This window comes from Lathamus discolor, chromosome 6 (assembly GCF_037157495.1).
Source record: "Lathamus discolor isolate bLatDis1 chromosome 6, bLatDis1.hap1, whole genome shotgun sequence".
NCBI lineage: Eukaryota > Metazoa > Chordata > Aves > Psittaciformes > Psittacidae > Lathamus > Lathamus discolor.
Window position 1 is genome coordinate 49,693,341 of NC_088889.1, and position 20,341 is coordinate 49,713,681.

At 41.0% G+C, this 20,341-nt stretch overlaps 1 protein-coding gene across 4 annotated transcripts in view; it reads right to left on the minus strand.

Moving 5' to 3' along the window:
- Positions 1-20,341, minus strand: part of DCAF5 (DDB1 and CUL4 associated factor 5) — a 77,589-nt gene that overhangs the window by 48,149 nt on the left and 9,099 nt on the right. For 3 of the 4 annotated variants that reach the window (XM_065686747.1, XM_065686750.1, XM_065686749.1), the window contains exons 2-5: positions 17,491-17,634; positions 13,573-13,609; positions 11,898-12,037; positions 7,547-7,676 (exon numbers count right to left, since the gene is read on the minus strand). In XM_065686747.1, coding sequence (XP_065542819.1) covers positions 7,547-7,676; positions 11,898-12,037; positions 13,573-13,609; positions 17,491-17,634 — 451 coding nt within the window. Of the gene's footprint in view, positions 1-7,546; positions 7,677-11,897; positions 12,038-13,572; positions 13,610-17,490; positions 17,635-20,144; positions 20,304-20,341 lie in introns of those variants that run through there. The other variant, XM_065686748.1, reaches the window with a different exon arrangement.

Consider the following 20,341-nt stretch of genomic DNA (forward strand, 5'->3'; position numbering starts at 1 on the left):
AGGAATCTCTCTTGACAGCTTATGGCATAAAATAAAGTCCCTCAAAAGTGAACTAGGGAAGGAATAGACAGATCTAGCAATTTTATACTATAACTACATATTGTGCTATTCAACAATCCCAGCAAGTTAGTACTTAATGCCCTCAAAAAGCCTCTATCCCCTCATCCTTCCTACAACTCAGGTACTGTTACAATTTCTTGGATACTGATGATAGTATAACAGAGAGCTACAAACCTGTAGAGAAGGAAGGATTTCCATCATTAGCAGACTTTTTTGACAGTGAGGAAAGAGCTTCTGAAGTAGCCCTTCTTTGATGTGATAGCGGTTCTGGCACACAAGTTACAGAGGCAGCTTCCTGTTTACCCCGAGATTATGGAGAACGTCAAGGCTGTTTATCCCATTCTGACTATAAAACTGATCAGCCAAAATGGTTTTGGCACACATCTTACCTGCAACTACACGTTGTGCCCTTTAATAAGGATACAGAAAATAGGCACAAACTCCCTCACATACCAACTTCAGTTCTAAGTGAAGGCTATCACAAGTACTTCACCATCGTGTGGATTACTTCATCCTTAAAAAAAACCCACTTCCCCCCTTCCTTCCCCTGATAACTAAGTTCATACTGTATTTCATAGAATCATAGAATAGTTAGGATTGGAAAGGACCTCAAGATCATCTAGTTCCAACCCCCCTCTCATGGGCAGGGACACCTCACACCAAACCATCCCACACAAGGCTTCATCCAACCTGGCCTTGAACACCACCAGGGATGGAGCACTCACAGCCTCCCTGGGCAACCCATTCCAGTGCCTCACCACCCTAACAGGAAAGAATTTCCTCCTTATATCCAATCTAAACTTCCCCTGTTTAAGTTTTAACCTGTTACCCCTTGTCCTGTCACTACAGTCCCTGACGAAGAGTCCCTCCCCAGCATCCCTATAGGCCCCCTTCAGGTACTGGAAGGCTGCTATGAGGTCCCCACACAGCCTTCTCTTCTCCAGGCTGAACAGCCCCAACTTCCTCAGCCTGTCTTCATACGGGAGGTGCTCCAGTCCCCTGATCACCCTCGTGGCCTCCTCTGGACTTCTTCCAGCAGTTCCATGTCCTTTTTATGTTGAGGACACCAGAACTGCACACAATACTCCAGGTGAGGTCTCACAAGAGCAGAGTAGAGGGGCAGGATCACCTCCTTCGACCTGCTGGTCACCCTCCTTTTGATGCAGCCCAGAATACGGTTGGCTTTCTGGGCTGCGAGCGCACACTGCCGGCTCATGTTCATTTTCTCATCGACCAGCACCCCCAAGTCCTTCTCTGCAGGGCCGCTCTGAATCTCTTCTTTGCCCAGTCTGTAGCTGTGCCTGGGATTGCTCTGACCCAGGTGTAGGACCTTGCACTTGTCGTGGTTGAACTTCATAAGGTTGGCATCTGCCCACCTCACAAGCGTGTCAAGGTGCCTCTGGATGGCATCCCTTCCCTCCAGCGTATCAACCGGACCACACAGCTTGGTGTCATTGGCAAACTTGCTGAGGGCGCACTCAATCCCACTGTCCATGTCAGCGACGAAGATGTTAAACAAGACCGGTCCCAACACCGATCCCTGAGGGACACCACTCGTTACTGGTCTCCAGCCGGACATTGAGCCACTGACCACAAATCTTTGTGTGCGGCCGTCCAGCCAGTTCTTTATCCACCGAGTGGTCCATCCATCAAATTGACATCTCTCCAATTTAGAGAGAAGGATGTCGTGTGGGACAGTGTAAAACGCTTTGCACAAGTCCAGGTAGATGACATCAACTGCTTTACCCTTGCCCATCAGTTCTGTAGCCCCATCATAGAAGGCCACCAAATTGGTCAGGCAGGATTTTCCCTTAGTGAAGCCATGCTGGCTGTCACCAAGCACCTTGTTGTTTTTCATGTGCCTTAGCATGCTGTCCAGGAGAATGTGCTCCAAGATTTTACTAGGCACAGAGGTGAGACTGACTGGTCTGTAATTCCCCGGGTCTTCCATTTTCCCCTTCTTGAAAATGGGGGTTATATTTCCCTTTTTCCAGTCATCAGGAACTTCACCTGACTGCCATGATTTTTCAAATATGATGGCCAGTGACTTAGCAACTTCATTCGCCAGCTCCTTCAGGACCCGCGGATGGTTTCCATCAGGTCCCACGGACTTGTGTGCGTTCAGATTTTGAAGATGGTCTCGAACCAGATCCTCTCCTACAGTGGGCCCAAAGTCTTCATTCTCACAGTCCCTGCGTCTACCTTCTAAGAACTGGGTGGTGCAGTCAGAGCTTTTGCCAGTGAAGACAGAGGCGAAGAAGTCATTCAGAACCTCAGCCTTCTCCAAATCCTGCGTAGCCAGTTCTCCCGAATGCTTCCTCAGGGGGCCTATTTTGTCCCTAGTCTGTTTTTTGTTTGCTACGTACCTGTAGAATCCCTTCCTATTATCCTTAACATCCCTGGCTAGGTTTAATTCTAACTGGGCCTTAGCCTTCCTAACCTGGTCCCTAGCTTCCCGGACAACATCCCTGTACTCTACCCAGGCCACCTGTCCTTGCTTCCATTTTTTATAAGCCTCTTTTTTCCTTAGAATTTTCCTCAGCAGCTCCTTATTCATCCAAGGAGGTCGCCTGGCCCTCCTGCTGCACTTCCTTCTAGTTGGAATGCAGCACTCCTGAGCTTGTAGCAGGTGATCACAGAATCACAGAATCCCAAGGGTTGGAAGGGACCTAAAAAGATCATCTAGTCCAACCCCCCTGCAAGAGCAGGGTAACCTACAGTACATCACACAGGAACTTGTCCAGGCGGGCCTTGAATATCTCCAGTGTAGGAGACTCCACAACCCCCCTGGGCAACCTGTTCCAGTGCTCTGTCACTCTTACAGTAAAGAAGTTCTTCCTGATGTTAACGTGGAACTTCCTATGCTCCAGTTTACACCCATTGCCCCTTGTCCTATCACTGGATATCACTGAAAAAAGCCTAGCTCCATCATCCTGACACCTACCCTTTACATATTTGTAAACATTGATGAGGTCACCCCTCAGTCTCCTCTTCTCCAAGCTAAAGAGACCCAGCTCCCTCAGCCTCTCCTCATAAGGGAGATGTTCCACTCCCTTAATCATCTTTGTGGCTCTGCGCTGGACTCCTTCAAGCAATTCCCTGTCCTTCTTGAATTGAGGGGCCCAGAACTGGACACAATATTCCAGATGCGGCCTCACCAAGGCTGAGTAGAGGGGGAGGAGAACCTCTCTTGACCTACTAACCACTCCCTTTCTAATGCACCCTAAGATGCCATTTGCCTTCTTGGCCACAAGAGCACATTGCTGGCTCATGGTCATCCTCCTATCCACCAGGACCCCCAGGTCCCTTTCCCGTTCACTACTTTCCAGCAGGTCAACCCCCAACCTGTACTGGTACATGGGGTTGTTCTTCCCCAGATGCAAGACTCTACACTTGCCCTTGTTAAATTTCATCAAGTTTCTCCCCGCCCAACTCTCCAGCCTGTCCAGGTCTCGCTGAATGGCAGCACAGTCCTCTGGTGTGTCAGCCACTCCTCCCAGTTTTGTGTCATCAGCAAACTTGCTGAGGGTGCACTCAGTTCCCTCATCCAGGTCATTGATGAAAATATTAAACAGCACCGGTCCCAGCACCGACCCCTGAGGAACTCCACTAGTCACAGACCTCCAGCTAGATTCTGCGCCATTGACCACAACTCTCTGCCTTCTTCCTTTCAACCAGTTCTCGATCCACCTCACTACTTGATCGTCAAGCCCACACTTCCTTAGCTTATCTATGAGGATGCTGTGGGAGACAGTATCAAATGCCTTACTGAAATCAAGAAAAACTACATCTACCGCTCTACCATCATCCCTCCACCTAGTCACTTCCTCATAGAAGGCTATAAGGTTGGTCATACATGACTTCCCCCTCATAAAACCATGTTGGCTGTTCTTAATGACCCCCTCATCCTTGATATGCCTAGTGATGGAGTCAAGAATAAGTTGTTCCATCACCTTTCCAGGGATGGAGGTAAGGCTGACCGGTCTATAATTACCCGGGTCCTCCTTCTTGCCCTTCTTATAGATTGGTGTGACCTTTGCCATCCGCCAATCCTCAGGCACCTCGCCCGTTTCCCACGACTTACCAAAGATGATGGAAAGTGGCCTAGCAATGACCTCCGCCAGCTCCCTCAGCACCCGTGGGTGCATTCCATCCGGACCCATCGATTTACAGATGTCCAGATTGCATAGTGATCCTTGAATATCAACCAACAGTCTTGGGGCCCCCTGCCCTCCAGGGCTATATCCCATGGAACCTTACTAAGCAGGCTCCTGAAGAGGCCAAAGTCTGCTCTTTTGAAGTCCAGGGCAGTGAGCTTGCTACACACTCTTCTCACTGTCCTGGGGATCTCAAATTCGACCATCTCGTGATCGTTGCATCCAAGGCTGCCCTGGAGCATCACATTCTCAACAAGCCCTTCCCTGTTGGTGAGCACAAGGTCAAGCATGGCACCTCTCCTTGTCGGCTCCTCTATTACTTGCAGAAGGAAGTTGTCTTCCACACAATCGAGGAACCTCCTGGATTGCTTGTCCCAGAAGAAACTGTAACAAACTGAAAACCATATATGAAAATCTAAATTCTGGTTTCCAGTTTCTCACTGCAGTGAGGATTATATTTTAACTGATCTACAAATTCATAAAGTTGTTTCCCCTTAAGACAAAGTGAATCAGCCCCAAATACATTAACAAATCTAGTTCTGTATTTTTAGATTAGCAAACTAGATCTGCAGAGACCAGTAAGAGTTTTGGCAAATGCTCTGTTACTTCATTAAAGACTAAAAATCCAGTCTAGTTTACTTAAATATGAGGGACTCTGGCTTTGGCAGCCCACTAGCAGGACACAGCTCACTGTTCCCTGATTGTTTCCTGGGAACAAACTGCAGTGACAGCAGAGTACTTCAGGCTATTTTCTTTCCCTCAGCCAAACACCCCCTTCTCACCATGTTTTTGGGCACATATCCGATCAAGCTAAGAAGGAAAGTTGATGGCTGTTCCAGAAAAATGGCAGCTGAAACTAGACTTAATACCTGCATTCATTTAAGTCACAGCTTGCTCAGCTGAAGTCTGAGACTCCAAACATCAGCCAACAGCATTTACTCTTCAAGGAGCAGCCTGCCTCTTACTATTCACTTTCCTCTTTCTGAATGCTCTGGGAGGAGCAGCCTGCAGGCAGGAAGCACGTGCCTATTTTACAAAATGCACCACACCTAGTAGGTGCAAATGATTTAAATTCTGTGCTTATGGGAATAGCTGCATGGTATGTCCAGCTGCACAATAAGGGTGTTGCACACATTCCCCTAAGCAGAGAAAAGGGGTGTGACCTATCCCCCTTGGAATTTCAGCACTACAGTTGCAAGGTATAGTATTTGACTATGGCCATTAAGCCTTTTAATTGAAAGAATTTACTTTGATCAGATTACGACCAGAAAAAGGTAGCACTTGTTCATCAGATCTAAGCATACAAACTTCCACCAATTTAATTTATTCAAGGCCTTCAAGACAACCCAGAGGTTATAACATAAGAAACCCCTGCTCCTCTCATCAGCAAAAAAAAAATAAATAAAATTAAAAAAAAAAAAAAATTGTTTGAGTTGGAAGGGACCTTAAAGCTCATCTTAAAGCTCATTCAGTTCCAACCCCCCTGCCATAGGCAGGGACACCTTCCACTAGACCAGGTTGCTCAAAGCCCTGTCCAACCTGGACTTGAACACTGCCAGGGATGGGGAGGCACAGCTTCTCTGGGCAATCTGTGGCACTGTCTCACCACCCTCATGGTTAAGAATTGTTTCCTAGTGTCTAATCTAAATCTATGTCTTTCATAGTGGTGCTAAACCTGGAGAAATATGAATTACTTACCAAGAGGCATTACAATTCTGTTCTAACTATTTTGTATTTGGCATTAGAAAGAACAGTTCCACAATACACCTAAAAATGTGTGTCCTTCAGTGTGTGAGCACAGACTATTATCCCATACACATATAGCAGCCGCTCAACAAGCTCACAGCAAGCACTCTGCCGTGTGGTTAAGACTGAGGAAGAAGGTAGGAGAGCATTTAGACTGGAGATCTTGAGTTTCCAGGACCCAATATAGCTGCTACCACCCCAAGCAATAGCTCATCAACGTTTTTACATATAAACTGTATCAAAGTCTTAAGGACTAAAAAAGGTGCTATTTCTATTAGAAAGCTTATGTTAAAATTTGAAAGGGGAGAATTCCTTAATCAAGTAATCTGCCCCTGTATTTATCAGTGTTAATGCTTGTATCCTTAGTGATACTTAGAATAGAATAATAGAATTGTTAAGGTTGGAAAAGTCCCTTAAGATCATTGAATCCAACCTTTAAAGGAGCTTTGCTAAGCCCACCACAAAACCATGTCCCTAAGCACCACATTTACACCTCTTAAATACCTCCAGGGATGGTGACTCAACCACTTCCCTGGACAGCCTGTTCCAATGCTTCACAACCCTTTTGGTGAAGAAGTCTTTCCTAATATCAAATCTCAGGCTCCCTTGGTGCAACCTGAAGCAGTTTCCTGTGGCTCTTATGCTATGGAAGATTTTTAAATAGCCGAGGCTACTGCAGTGTAAAACAAGTACTACCCATCTTTCCTTCTTTTAACTTTTTTGAAATGATCCTTTCTATGCTTAGACTTGTAACCAGAAACTTGTAAACACAAAAGGACGGGGACAGGACAGAGGGATGGGACAGGGTGGGGGGACATTTACTCGAAGTGCTCCATTTATTTTTTCTGATTATTACAATAAAAAAGGAAATTACTTCCAAAATCTGAGAGACTGTAAAAATACTTCAGCAGAAGCTTAATCTCTCATGCATGCCAAACTCTGGTATCAGACATTGTATACTTCCACTTTAGACCCAGCCTAATCACACCTCGTGATGTAAATTTATTTTCTTGTTTTCATTTGTTTAAAAAGCTGTGCAAATCTGGAAGCACATTATGCAGCTGTATGGATTTCCTAGGTCATATAAAGTCATATAAAACTCTTCAGCACTGAGTAAAAAGCTGCCTTGACAATCTCAAAATCAGCCACTGAAAACTGAGCTGGGTAGAAAAAAACCAGACTCTAAACCAGGCAGTGCCCATCACAGTTTATTCCAGTATCAGCAAGCCAGTGCTAAATACGATGATGAGAACTTGACACAACATCCAAGTTAATCTGCAGTGGTGAGGCCAGGCAGGCTTCCAAAAAATCACTTACCTTAACACCGAAGATCTAGCCCCATTTTAAATGAAATTAGGGCTTATGCATGAAAAAGAATGTTAATTATGCAAAATCATTCAATTCAGCTCTACTAACATTGCTGCTAACTTTGGTCTGCATCTTTTCTTACCATCACATGTTCTGACTTTAAGGAGGAAAAAAAAAAAAAAAGGAGAAAGAGAGAAAGAGACAGAGAGTAGTATGCCATCACCTCTCAAGGGAAAGAAATAGAACAGCATAAGACAAGGACAGCCAGATCATACCTCTGTGGTTTACGAATATCCCAGAGTCCCACACCTTCCTTAGAGTTGGCAGTAGCCAGTAATCTGGGTTCTACTGGATTAAACATCACACTGTGAAAGGCTGACGGGTAGTGTGCCAAGCAGAAGGGCTCTGTTGAAAAAATTGAGATTTCATACATAAGAAGAATGGATACAACTGTTCAATGTAATGAGTTTGGCAGCTTAATATGGAAACAGCGTAACAAGATCTGAAGATATGGAAACATGTTCAAACCATTTCTCAAGCTGACACATCCAAAGCAATATAAAACCTGAGGTTTTAAAATCCACCCACACACATTAACTTTGTCTAAATATGGAAAAGGACAGATACTGTATTTCAAAACACCATTTTGCTTATGGAAGGTTACCAGAGTTTAAACCTAGCCACAAAAAACCTAAGTATTTGAATCTTCTTACGGCTCATGACTAAATGATCATCTAGTAAGGCCTTATTAGCTTCCTAGCAATATACGTATGCCTGGAAGCTTCCACAGCCATCAATGACCACCAAAACTGTAAATATAACAGCAATTGCTTATATGGAAGAATAGTATTACAAAAAGTTAAGCAAGTTTGTATGGAACTCAGTTCAAAGCAAGCTGCCTACCTTGGGGAAAAAGAGGCCTGCCACCTCTTAAACACTCCATAAAGAATGGGAAAAAGCCTGAAAACCATCATCCTTCTCTATATCTTTCTGCTATTTTAAAGGCTTTAGACACAGTCTAACTCTCTTTGCTATGTATACATTGTTTGGTGCGCTACTACCTTTCACTCAACTAGGAAACCAGAATCGATGCCTACTTCGAGCCAGAGATTAGGCCAGACTTTTCAATTTAGTTTGCTTTAATGCAGCCACTGTGTTGCTCATGTGCTTGGGAGACTCTCTTACTGCCCTTATTGGAGCCACTGTGTACAGGCACCTTTTGTCCCACAAGCACTACCAATGGTACTTCATTTTCTTCCCTTGTATCCCTTATTAAAACAAACATGATTAAAACAGACAACCCTCCCAAATTCCCTTCTGAAACTATGCCCACCAAGCAACTGAGACAGAATTTACATTAACTTGTCCTGCCCCATCTGTGCTCTCCTCTTATGCTCTATTACAAGCTTTTTGACACAGGGACTTTTGCTTTTTAGTGTTCATTTGACAGTGATCAAAACAAAGGTGTCTGACCACAGCTGAAGGTCCCTTGTGCTCTCAATTATCATGTGAGGCAAAGGTAAAAGAAAATACAGGAGCAAACTTTTGTTCTGCCAGCCTGGCCAAAGGCTTAAAGATTGTTATCGGTCTGTCAGCAGTTCAAAATTGGGTTTAGCACCAAAACTGACCTTCTACATTTGCATCATCAAATCAAATCCCTGCTGATACATAAAAGGCTGTGTTATTAAAATGGCAGCCCCCACTGAGAAGCAATGGTCCGCATTAGCTGAGTGGAGAGACAAACATCAGAATACCAAATAAAGGAGTTAGTTTTTAAAACGAAACTTTTAATTTGTGTATTTATGTTTAGTCAAATCAATGTCACTAATTACTACTGTTTTCCTTCACACTTTTAGTATAAATAGCCTGGTCTGGTACCAGTTTTCCTCTAAGATATCAAAAGTTGCCATTCAGCCTGTCAAATACAGATTACAGGAGCTAAACTAATGAGGCACTCAGACACTTTAATGAAAGATAGGGGGACTACTTTTTTATTGTTCTTTATGCTCATTCACAATTATAGCTCTTATACTCTAGAGTATGAAAATGTTTATCAACGGAGAAGCTCAACACCATCTCTAGTAGAAATTAAAAATGGGTTTATAAAAATTACTGCATAAAATAAATCAGCAGTGAAAGCCAAGGAGAAACAGAAAGGGAAAGGAACCCCCTTTTCCAGCTTCTTTTAATGCACTATTTTAAACTAGGAGGTTATTTGTAAGATTTTAATGAGCTGGCCACTAAGGGTAACTAACTATACTCACACAAGCAGGCATAGTGCCTGTTCCCATAAAAATACCATTGCAGGCTAGGGGTTTACCCCAGTGACAGTATTACCTTGCAGTAAACATTGGCAGAGCTCACACAAAAATGCTGACACAGGACCTCTATATAAGCATGCAAAACCCCTTTATTTAATATTCAAGAACCTAACACACTACTCCAAAAAAAAAAAACCAAATGTACACTTCAGTCCATTTTCACTGGTGCAGCCTTCGCATTCAAAGTCTCAGAAACAGTAAAAGCAGTAGGAAGATTTAACTGTGACTGACAAAGAAGGACAAACCTCATTTTGTACAAATGCAGAAACACAGATCAGACTGGATATTAGCACAAGATACTGAACAGCTTCATATGGAGGCATTTAAGCATCCAGTTTCACGAACTACTGACATCCACTGTCAGCAACAGGTAGTTCTCCTAACAGAGACAGATCTTTATGGTATAGAGCTCAGAAGGCAATAAAGGAGACATTTCTAATTTTGAAGCCATACCAGTGCGTGCTCTTATCACTTAGATATTTTGAAAACAGAAAAATTGGGATGAAGTGACACTTGGTAAATTTATCTTTACCAAAGGTTAATTAGTCACATCAGACTAATTTGAACTCTTTCTCTGATAAAGTAACCAACCTTTTATACAGAGGAAAAGCAGTAATTCAAATGATGACTAAATTCACATCTGGTGTAGTATCAAGTTTAGCTACAGGCAGTTGGGATTAGCAAAGCTAGTTGCATGGGGTAAGAAACTGGCCAAAGGGAAGATGACAGTTTACTGTGCTAGTAAGTGACTTCTGAGCAAGAAGAGGGTTATTAATGATTTTCTCAAAGGAAGAGACATTATAGATATTTTTATTAAAATCTGTGATATACACATACTATGTGCGTTATTTTTCAGAAAGTTTCAACATTGTCAAACAAAATTTAACAAAATTATCAGATAGCAAAGAGATACCACAATTACACAAGAAAATCAGACTCACATTAAGAACCAGACTACTGAAAACTGAATGCAGTTGTAGTACATTTCATTTTTAGTTTTACAAAGGCAATATGCCTGGGGTAGGAAGGGCATCAGTAAGCAATCTACTCTGAGCATTCTGGTGGGGCTTATCAAGAAAGACCTAATTCTGGTTACTCACATTCAATAAAGCCCTCATGATACAAGTGGGTCTAAAAGACTCCTGTGAGACTATAAAGTATGTCTTGTTTCAACTTTCATTTCCTAGTCAAAAACAGACAGAATCACAGCCTAGAAAAGTTACGAAATCCATGAGGTATGGAAAAAGCTAATTCAGGTAAACAGCAACTCTGACCCAACAACAAATGTGTACAAATTACCACAATATACATAAGCTGGATTTCAGTGCCATAAACAATTTTCCTGTAAGACCACTACAAACTATGAGCTGAGGCAATTGAATTTAATCAGTTTAGAAGAAAAAAAAAAAACAAACACAACCAACAAACAACAAAAATCCCAACCAAACATAAATATTTTACCTATGAGGGAAGAGCAACAGATTCTGTACTCCTGCAGAGTGCTCAGTTTTAAATTCTCAGCTTTGTGTTCTTTAGGATGGGGTAAACTCACTACTTCATTTTCTGAACTATTAGTGAAGTATTCATATACTTCAATTCAATTACTGAAGTATTCCTCTCCAAATTTATGTAGCTACAATTCTAAATAAAGATTATTCAGCCTTAAAACTGCAGCTGTGAAAACAGATTGCAGTGTTTTGAGAAGCTGCAGGTTTGTTATATAAATCAACAGTATTCTATTCTGGTTTAGAAAACAAAGATTGAAGTAATAATTCAACTTCCCTCTTATGACAAAAGGGCTCTAAGTTCCATAAAACCAGAAAACATCATACATAAGAACAATCCTCAGTGTCACAGGGACGTATATAAATAGCTTTGGAAAACTGTTCAGATCAAAATTAACTTCTTTCTAAGCATCCAAAATTTTTTATCCCAAGCTATAGATAGCCAAAACAAAAAAAACCAACAAAAAAACCACATTTGTCATTCAAGGTTAGCAAGATTTTTTTTTTTCTGAAGAAACATATCCTCTACTGCATCTTTATTCAAATTAAAACTTATTTATACTAAGTTCTATGCTAGCCTGCTAGGTCTATGCTGGTACTTCACGAAGTCAGTTAAGGCATTTAACACTGAACTGTAAAAACCAGGGCTCGCCTACAGCTGGCCGCAAGAATTATGCCTCGCTTTCACTCTTCTCCAACAATCCCTACCTTGACTGTCCCAGAAAAATATTAACTTTTCCCTTCCCTGCCTTGCCCAAATTCTTCCTAAATCAGTAATATTTTCCATCTAGAGATCTCACCTCCATGGGAAGACTCTCGGATGTCCCAGATAAGAACCCGGCCATCATCTGATGAACTAGCAAAGATGTTGTCATTTACTGGGCTTACTGAAAGACCATACACTGCATCTTCATGGGCGAACACATCCAAGGTCTCAGTGCTGGAGAAGAGACACACAAAATTATCATTCTTCCTTCTTTTGCTGCTGTTTCAAAAAGCAAAGTATTCACAGCTGTATTTACCTAGTAATACTAAGACAGATGATTCTGGGACTGCTTTATTTCTTAAGAATACATTTTATACAGAATCTCTTGTGGAAACTCCACAAAGACATCCTACCTAAAATCAGTGCTTTCCTCATACAGCAACTGATGTACTCAGTGACAGACCTACTTCTGTCTCATGGACCAACTAACAGAAAGGCCAAAAGAGCAGTAACAGAAAAAGTCATTTAAAAGTATGAAAAAAACAGTTGCTAGACCAAGTGTTATCATTCAAGAATTCAGAATAACTTTCTTCCACAGAAATTAATCAGAATTCAGCATGTCAGACTCGTTAGGTTTCTTTCAGAAGATCACACATAGAGCCTTAGAGAAATGAATTCTGTATGCATTACAACTAGACTTAGCACACCTGAAAAAAAACCCCACCCTGATAACAAAAGCACATTAAAAATACATACAAATAAAAAAGACTTGTTAAAACATCTAAGCAAGACATAGCAGTAACCAAACAACATAATATTCCGAAAGCACTAGAAGATTAAGACGAAGTTACTTTTGCTCATCTCTCACATACAATTTATACAAGCTATGATGGAAGGCATATAGTATGCTGTACGAACAATTCAATGCAAAAGGCTTTGCACAAACTTAGCAATAAATTAATCTAAATTATGTTAGTTAATTATTCAAGCAACTCAAAAACACCTAAGGCTTTATATTTCTCTGTTTTTACATATATCTCTTCCTCCATCTTTCCTGCTTTTTCCTTATACTGGATTTTGTTGAGCTCATGTTACTTAAATAAGTTACTAGCACAGAGCAATTTTTTTTTATAGTTTTTCCACTTCAAAAGCAGTAAGCACAAAATACATGATATCCAGAGAACTCCAGTCTAATACATTACTACTACCGTATTAATTATATTTTGACTAACAGCCTAATTTTGATGTAGCACCACAAAGCCTCATTTCCAACTGCTTTTTAGTTTCAGTAAAAAGTATCAAAATAAATATGCTTCACAATAGTGTGGAGAATCAGGCAGCTTTTCAAAGTTACACAGGCTAAGTCATTTTCTTCAACAATACAAATCTTAAATACAAGTCATGTGAGTATTTTGAAAAACAGAATAAAAAACCCATATGTGCCACAATACTTGCACATGTGCCAGAATAATCTGGCTCTGTATCTACTCAGAACCTACTATGATGCCTGTAGGAGAACATATGTATTTAATAACCATTCTCTTTACCGAGGTCAAAATGAAGCAGAAACCAAATGCTGACAAAAAACCCCAAACGAACAAAGGGATGATGGGGAATAGTTCATTCCAGATATCAATTCAGATAAATAAAAAGCATGTTTCAGGATTAAAATGCTGCTCTTCTCTCAGAACATTAATGTAAGAAGTGCCTCCAATGAGCTGACATTAAGGGAGCTCTTGAAGCAGTGGAAACACAAACTGCGTATTTACCTTTCAACATCATGGAGTATAACTTGCTCATCATTGCCTAAAAACAGAAATATAAACACTTAACATCATGTTTCAGTGGTTAAAAGCATTACAGTTAAAAACAAAACAAACACAATGCATACTTCTTGTTATTTTCTCTTTCAAAAAACAAAACTGAAGCAGAGAGAAGACCAGTTTACTTGCCAAGCTGTCAGCCCCTTTGCTCAGTTATGTGAAAGGCTCCATGTGACACTTCCAGTCATGATCAAATGCACCAATTCATTCCATCTGGTACTACTCAACAAATAATTCTGCTTAACTGTGTTACTGACCATTCTTTGCTCAGCTTGAGCTTGAGGTTTGGGACATTTACGGTAAATAGGGTATCATAACAAGCAGGAGAACACCTTTAACTTTCATGCGAATACATCTTTCTTCCTGCTCAGAGGATGTTCCATAAAATGATAATGGCAAAAAGGAGATGCCATAAGCAAAATGCACTGGGCTCCCAGCACAAATGCCACCAATACACACTGTCAGCATTCAGGGTTTTGCAACCATTGAGAAGGCAGGAACGTGACTGCCAACATAATTTCTTTTGTACTAACAAAAAAACAACCCAAGTAACTAGACAATCATGTCACTTTTCTTTGATCACATCCATTGAATTCAATGGAAATTAACCACATGCATGTAGGCTAAGAAGGTCACAGCTACAAAGTAATTTCACTGGCTCATGCTGTGTTTTTCAAATTTTAGCAATATTTTTTTAGTCTCTGCACTGAATATTAATTTATCCAATTTGGCACCTCCTCTCTAGAAATATTTAAGGAGACACACATTTATATTTAAATCAGAAGGGAAAAAAAGAAAAACAAAACAGAAAGCCACAAAGTCGTATCTTTACGTTCAGTATGTCTTTGTAGTTGTGATATCAAGCTGTGAAGCCTTAACATACACCAAAGTCAGAGGTTCAAAAAGAGCAAGATTTCATGTTATGATTCTTATGTGCTCAGCTGACTCAGTTTACATGCATCTCATACATATTTCAATCATATTCTGTCCCAACAGAAGAAATATCAGAAAATTTCTCTTTGACTAATGAGGTATGAGATTCTTCTACATCCACTTGCTCATTGCACAGGGTCCTAGTTAAATCGTGCCAGCCTTAAATTACTGCAGTAGCTTATCTTTTCCATGGTGCAATAAACAAGTCACTTATGTGCAGGTGTCCTTTTATCATTAATTGCAATGGGAACTGCCCATTATGCATTACAGGCAAGGTTTATACCTAGTAAAACTACTCTAGTGCCTACATATTTCATCAGTGAAAAATGTAGCCTAGTTTCTTCAGTGACAAAATTTCTTCCACCTGAGGAAAATGCATAGTGAGGAACTCCTGTTCCTCACTCTCTATACAGTATGAACACAAGAATCATTCTAGATGGCTAGCTTCAGGCCTCTCATCATCATGGGATCAACCTTCCCTTCTACTGCAAGCTCCAAAATGGAAAAGAAAGAATGAAAGGAAGGGGGGTGTGGAATAACCACTGCTTCTCTCTGTTTTTTGTGTGTGGGAGAAGGTGGTGACAAAAATCTAACCACAAACTGCTTGGTTGCTTCTGGTAAGGATTTATCCTTGCAGAAAATGTCGCTGCTCTTCAGCATAGTAGGCTCCCACTTAAGAGTGTTTAACACAGGAGAGTGCGTTCTTCACTGAGAATAACTGTAATAGTACGTGTGACTCTTTCCATTTATAATCTGTCTTGTTTTTGTAACTACAGTTACGATGACCAGAAAGAACAAGTATCTGCCATTCCCTTCTATTATACCTGTGAGGACAAAATACTGCAGAGCACAAGAGAGAGGAGCATAGTTAAGGTGGCCTAAACTCCCATCTGTCACATCAGGCCTCCACAGAAACACGGTCAGTCCCCTGCAGGTTTATTTCAGCTTTTCATACATTTAACATTAAATGCAAAAACAACAACAACAAAGTCCATGAAGTTTACTAAGAGGGGATAGAAGGGATCTTTCATTTCAAATGCTGCCCTACTCTGGAAGTTGTGTGTAGACAGAGAAGGGCAACACTGTTCTTCAGGGATGGGAAGTCCTTTGTTATCTTGAGACAGGTTTTTCTCCAGAAATTACATGCAAAACATTGTCCACTCAGTACCTTCCATTTTCATAATGGCTACATGTGGTACATGCTACACATGTGTTCCTTCAAATCAAGGAGCTTTGAAATTCCTTGGATGCAATCCAGTATGTACTGAAGTGGAAAATCCTCTCTCCTCTGCTATCAAGAGCTGCTTTAGGGAAAGGTCGTCAGATCCTGTCATTACTTATTGGCAGCTTTATTTAAAGAATTAATTGACTTCTGTTTGACTTGTGCTACTTTCCATACTCTTAACACTTAGGGATTTTTTAAAGTAGTCTAACTTCCATGATTCGAACACAACTCAGATTTCAGTACAGGGTGGCAGTGACAACCAACAGATCTTAGGACCCACAATTCTTTCAGACCTTTTAAGAATCTCCCAGAACACTGCTGAGTGAATAAATATAGTTAGTCCCATTTTACTGACAGAGATAAAACAGATGGTACATCTAGGCCATGCAGCAAAATGACTCTTTACATGGGATCCAAGAGTCAGACTCACAGCCCTTGTAGAAGAGCTCTGTGAATCTTCATGGAGCAGCTGAAAGAGTTCCTGACTCCTCCAGTGGAAATAATTTCTGGCAGAGGCATAGTGTATTTATGCAAACTGGAGGAGGAAAAAGAGATGAGAACGGACAGTCTGTCTGTGCATCAGCTGTCACAGCTCATCTAACCTGGCATGTTAGCAAAAATCCACCATAATCAGTGATGTCCATCTTTCACTGCAGTGGCAAGGTACAATCAAACCACTCTGCTGCCCTCCCTGTGAAAAGAGTAGCCACTGACAGCAGGGCCCAATATTAGAGGGTTAAGTTAGAAATAAGAAAATATCATTACACTGGGTGCAGCAAAACTTGGCACTGTTCATTCCTTGCATATTCATGTAAGGTTCCATTTGTCTGAATTCAAACTAAAGTAAAACAGACTCCAGCCCAAAATTTCATTGGAATCACTCAGGCAGATACATTCATTCTGAAGAAGTGTGGATTGCTGTCTTTCTCATAAAAGAAACAGCAACCCCTAAAATCAGATGACAGGCATCACTATTATATATTTTTGGGGTTTTCTCCACTTGAGAAATGTATCATTTTATCCTTAAAATTTGACACCATCTTAAGCTCTGTCATGCCTTTTTTCCGAAGGGATGTTATAGTTTTAACACAACATTGAAAACCAAGCAATGAAATTAACTGAATTAAGTTTTCTGGTAAAAAGTGGGTTTATATTTAAAAAGATAAATAACAAGGCCAATCAGAGCCCAATATGCCAGAAGTTCTGAAAGACAGACACTTATCTAGTGAGGACTGAAATGAGGTCTGAGAAAAAATGATCTACTAATAGATGGCAACAGCCCTTCATTAGCCATCTATGGGTGCATTAAAATCAGCTACAAGCAGCAGAGACTTTTAAGCATCAGGCCTGAGCGCCAGAGAGGATGCAAGCATCTGTTCTCAACACAGGTAAGACAGAATAGTCAAGACAATGTTTCACAGTCTGTAGCACAAGTAAGAGCTGATTGGACCCAGGATTCTCATGATAACTCAAGACATGATGCACTTACACCAGGGTTTGGGAAAGGGAAGCATGACAAAGTTGAAAATGTGCTAGCTAAAGAATTTTCTGTTCCCAAAGAGCCTTCAGCTGCTGATTAAGGACACCTTCCAGATCCTTAGGGGACTATGGACCTTTCACATGGGGCAGGATCTCGCTCACGGCTTCTGCTCTAGGGCATTCACAATGCAAACACCTTTGAAATCAGGGTGCTCTTTCTTCCTTACCTCCAGAGAACACTTTTGTATTGCCACTATTGAAAGCTAGGCAGAAGATATTAGAGTGATGCTCCCCTTTCAGCTGGACTGGTTTGACTCTTGAATGGATGGCTTCTTCCATATGCCAAAGTAAGACTCGGCGGTCATCTCCTCCTAGAAGAAAGAAAGGAAATGCACATTACTGCCTGAACCATGTGTAAATTGATGACAGACAAGCTACTTTGCCATTATTCATAAAAGGTTTTGCTGAAACCCTAATTAGCATTAAAAAAATTTACACCTCACAAGGGTTTGAACATATAGACGTGCATTTACAACAAGATATCATGCAGTCAAGTATTCAACTAATATCACCAAAAACGGAGGAATCACCAGGCCAAGTCTGGATTAAACAGCTGCCATTCTGCCAACACATAGCAATAACCTGTAGCTACCTGGATATTTTACTGGTCTGTACAATTCTGTGGCAAGCTGTACATGAATTACATGCCAAATTAACATATGCATGTTGGCAAAATGCTTCTACACCAAATCATTGTAGCCAGCATCTCCTATGTTACTCATAAAACAGGAACTTTTTCTCCCCCTCTCACTGACAACTGTATTTTCTCTAGCAATCTACAAAGCCGTCACAGCATATGTTGGCTACAGGACTGACATGTGGCCATAAAAAATTTTACTTAAGCATTCAGAAGCTGTCAGTGTGCAGTTGTCATGCTTCCCTATTTGTAAAGGTTAAGACAGACATTTCTGAGGTGAACTCCCAACAAAGCAAATAACTGAAAAGAAGTTCAATTCTCTCTTGCTTTACAGCTTGCTGTACTACTTCTAGCTGCTTGCCTAGGCACAGTTCTCAGTTCAGAGCTCTATGCACAAATATATTTAAGTGCCTCTTTCTGTCTGGTAAACAATCAGATATAAAATAAACATTAGACTCTGTTCATGCTTCAATTGCATTAAGCACTTTTTATTATAAAGAAAAAATCAAGATACTATTGTACTGGACAGCATTCAACATCAATTTGGATGCCTATAAAAATCTGAGTAAAGCTTCTTCAAGTCAGACTCAAAATATTTTTTGTATCTGTGTTTAATTAGAAACTAAAGAGAGTGGCATCAGAAGTTGAAAGAGCCGCTAGAATCACACTGATTTCAGTGAAAACATTTTATTGCCTCTATGCAAAACTGAAGGCATAAACTCGGCACCTTCCAAGCTGCTATCAAGAAGGAAAACAGACATGAAATAGAGACAAAAGGAACCTGAAATTAATTGCTCTAGGGTTTACTTCAGGAAGAGGTAAATGCATAAAAAAAAAAATTACTGTTAATCAGATTTCTTAAAACTTTTCACATCATGTGATGCTATGAAGAAGTTTTCCCGTAGAACTGAGTTATGTCAAACACCCTTAAAGTTAACGGTTTCCCAGCCTTTAAGTCTCCTAACAGATTTTATGACAATCACTTTGATAGACAGTACAGCTGCATGCTATGCCTACCCATGCTCCATGAAATTAATTGTGTATTCCTCCTCCTGATTTTGTGCTTTACAGAGCAAACAAGAATACATGATAATAAGATTTGTGATGCATTTGATAACTGCTGGGACTAAGAGTCAAATGCAATGGCTCCAGAAAAACTCACAGTAATTTATGGTCAACCAAACTGATGGGAGCTCTGATTCCTTTCTGTCTAGAAAGAGGGAAGCATATTCGCACCATAGTGATGCAGTAATAAGAAGACATGGAAATACATGACTGCTGAAACATATGACCATGTTTGTCATGCTAAAATAAAGAAAGGATTGTTATACTTAAAGTGGTTTCTTTCTAAAGCCGTCAACAGCCAGGTCTTAAAGGTATCATTACCTGGCAAACAAGCAACATTCAAGGCTGGTGAACACCAACAATATTGCTACAGACTACATTTACTGTTTTTCAAGACTTCTGTAAAAGACACTTTGGGGCAAAATATAGTATCATACTGTTGTTAATTGTTACCATAGCAAACCAATCTGCAAAACCGCTGTAGTAAGTCTACACAACCTCCTACCTGATAGCACAGCCATCTAGGTGTCCCACTTTGACAGTAAACTCATTTACTTCCACTACCCACCTCGTCCAGATATGAACAAAAATAATGAAGATATCCAAAGACAACAAACATTACTGTAGCTTCCAGAACACATATAGCATGGTAGGAGCAAGATAAATTGCAACCTGCGCAGAAAAGTCTTTGACAGCGTCACAAGTTTTGCAACTACCTGCTTTTTTGCAAGTTCCTATACCTTAGTGCCCATTTCCTCTTCCTCCAGCTTAGAAACAACTCTTCCTACTGAATCCAAATGTCCCTCTGTTGTGGTTTAAACCCTCTTGGCAAGTCAGCCACAGAGTCTACTTCCCACCCCCACCCCCACCCCGCTCCTGGAGGGATGGGTAGGAGAATCGAAAGAATGTAACTCCCACAGGTTGAGATAAGAAAACAGCCCAGTAACTAAGGTATAACACAAATCACTACTGCTACCACCACCAATAATAATGATAAGAGAAATAACAAGGGAAGAGAATACAATACCACCCGCCAAAATGAGCCTGGCTGAGCAGTGAGTGCCCTTTTGGGTAACTCCCAGTTACATCCCAGGCATGATGTGCTGCGGTATGGAATACCTCTTTGGCTAGCTTGGGTCAGGTGTCCTGTCTCTGCTTCCTCCTGGCTTCCCCTTCTCCCTGGCAGAGCATGAGACTCACAAAGTCCTTGGTCAGACTAAACATCAGTGTTATCAGCGCTGTTCCCAGGCCGAAAGTCAAAAACACAGCGCTGCACCAGCTACTAAGAAGAAGGAAAAAAATGACTGCTACTGCTA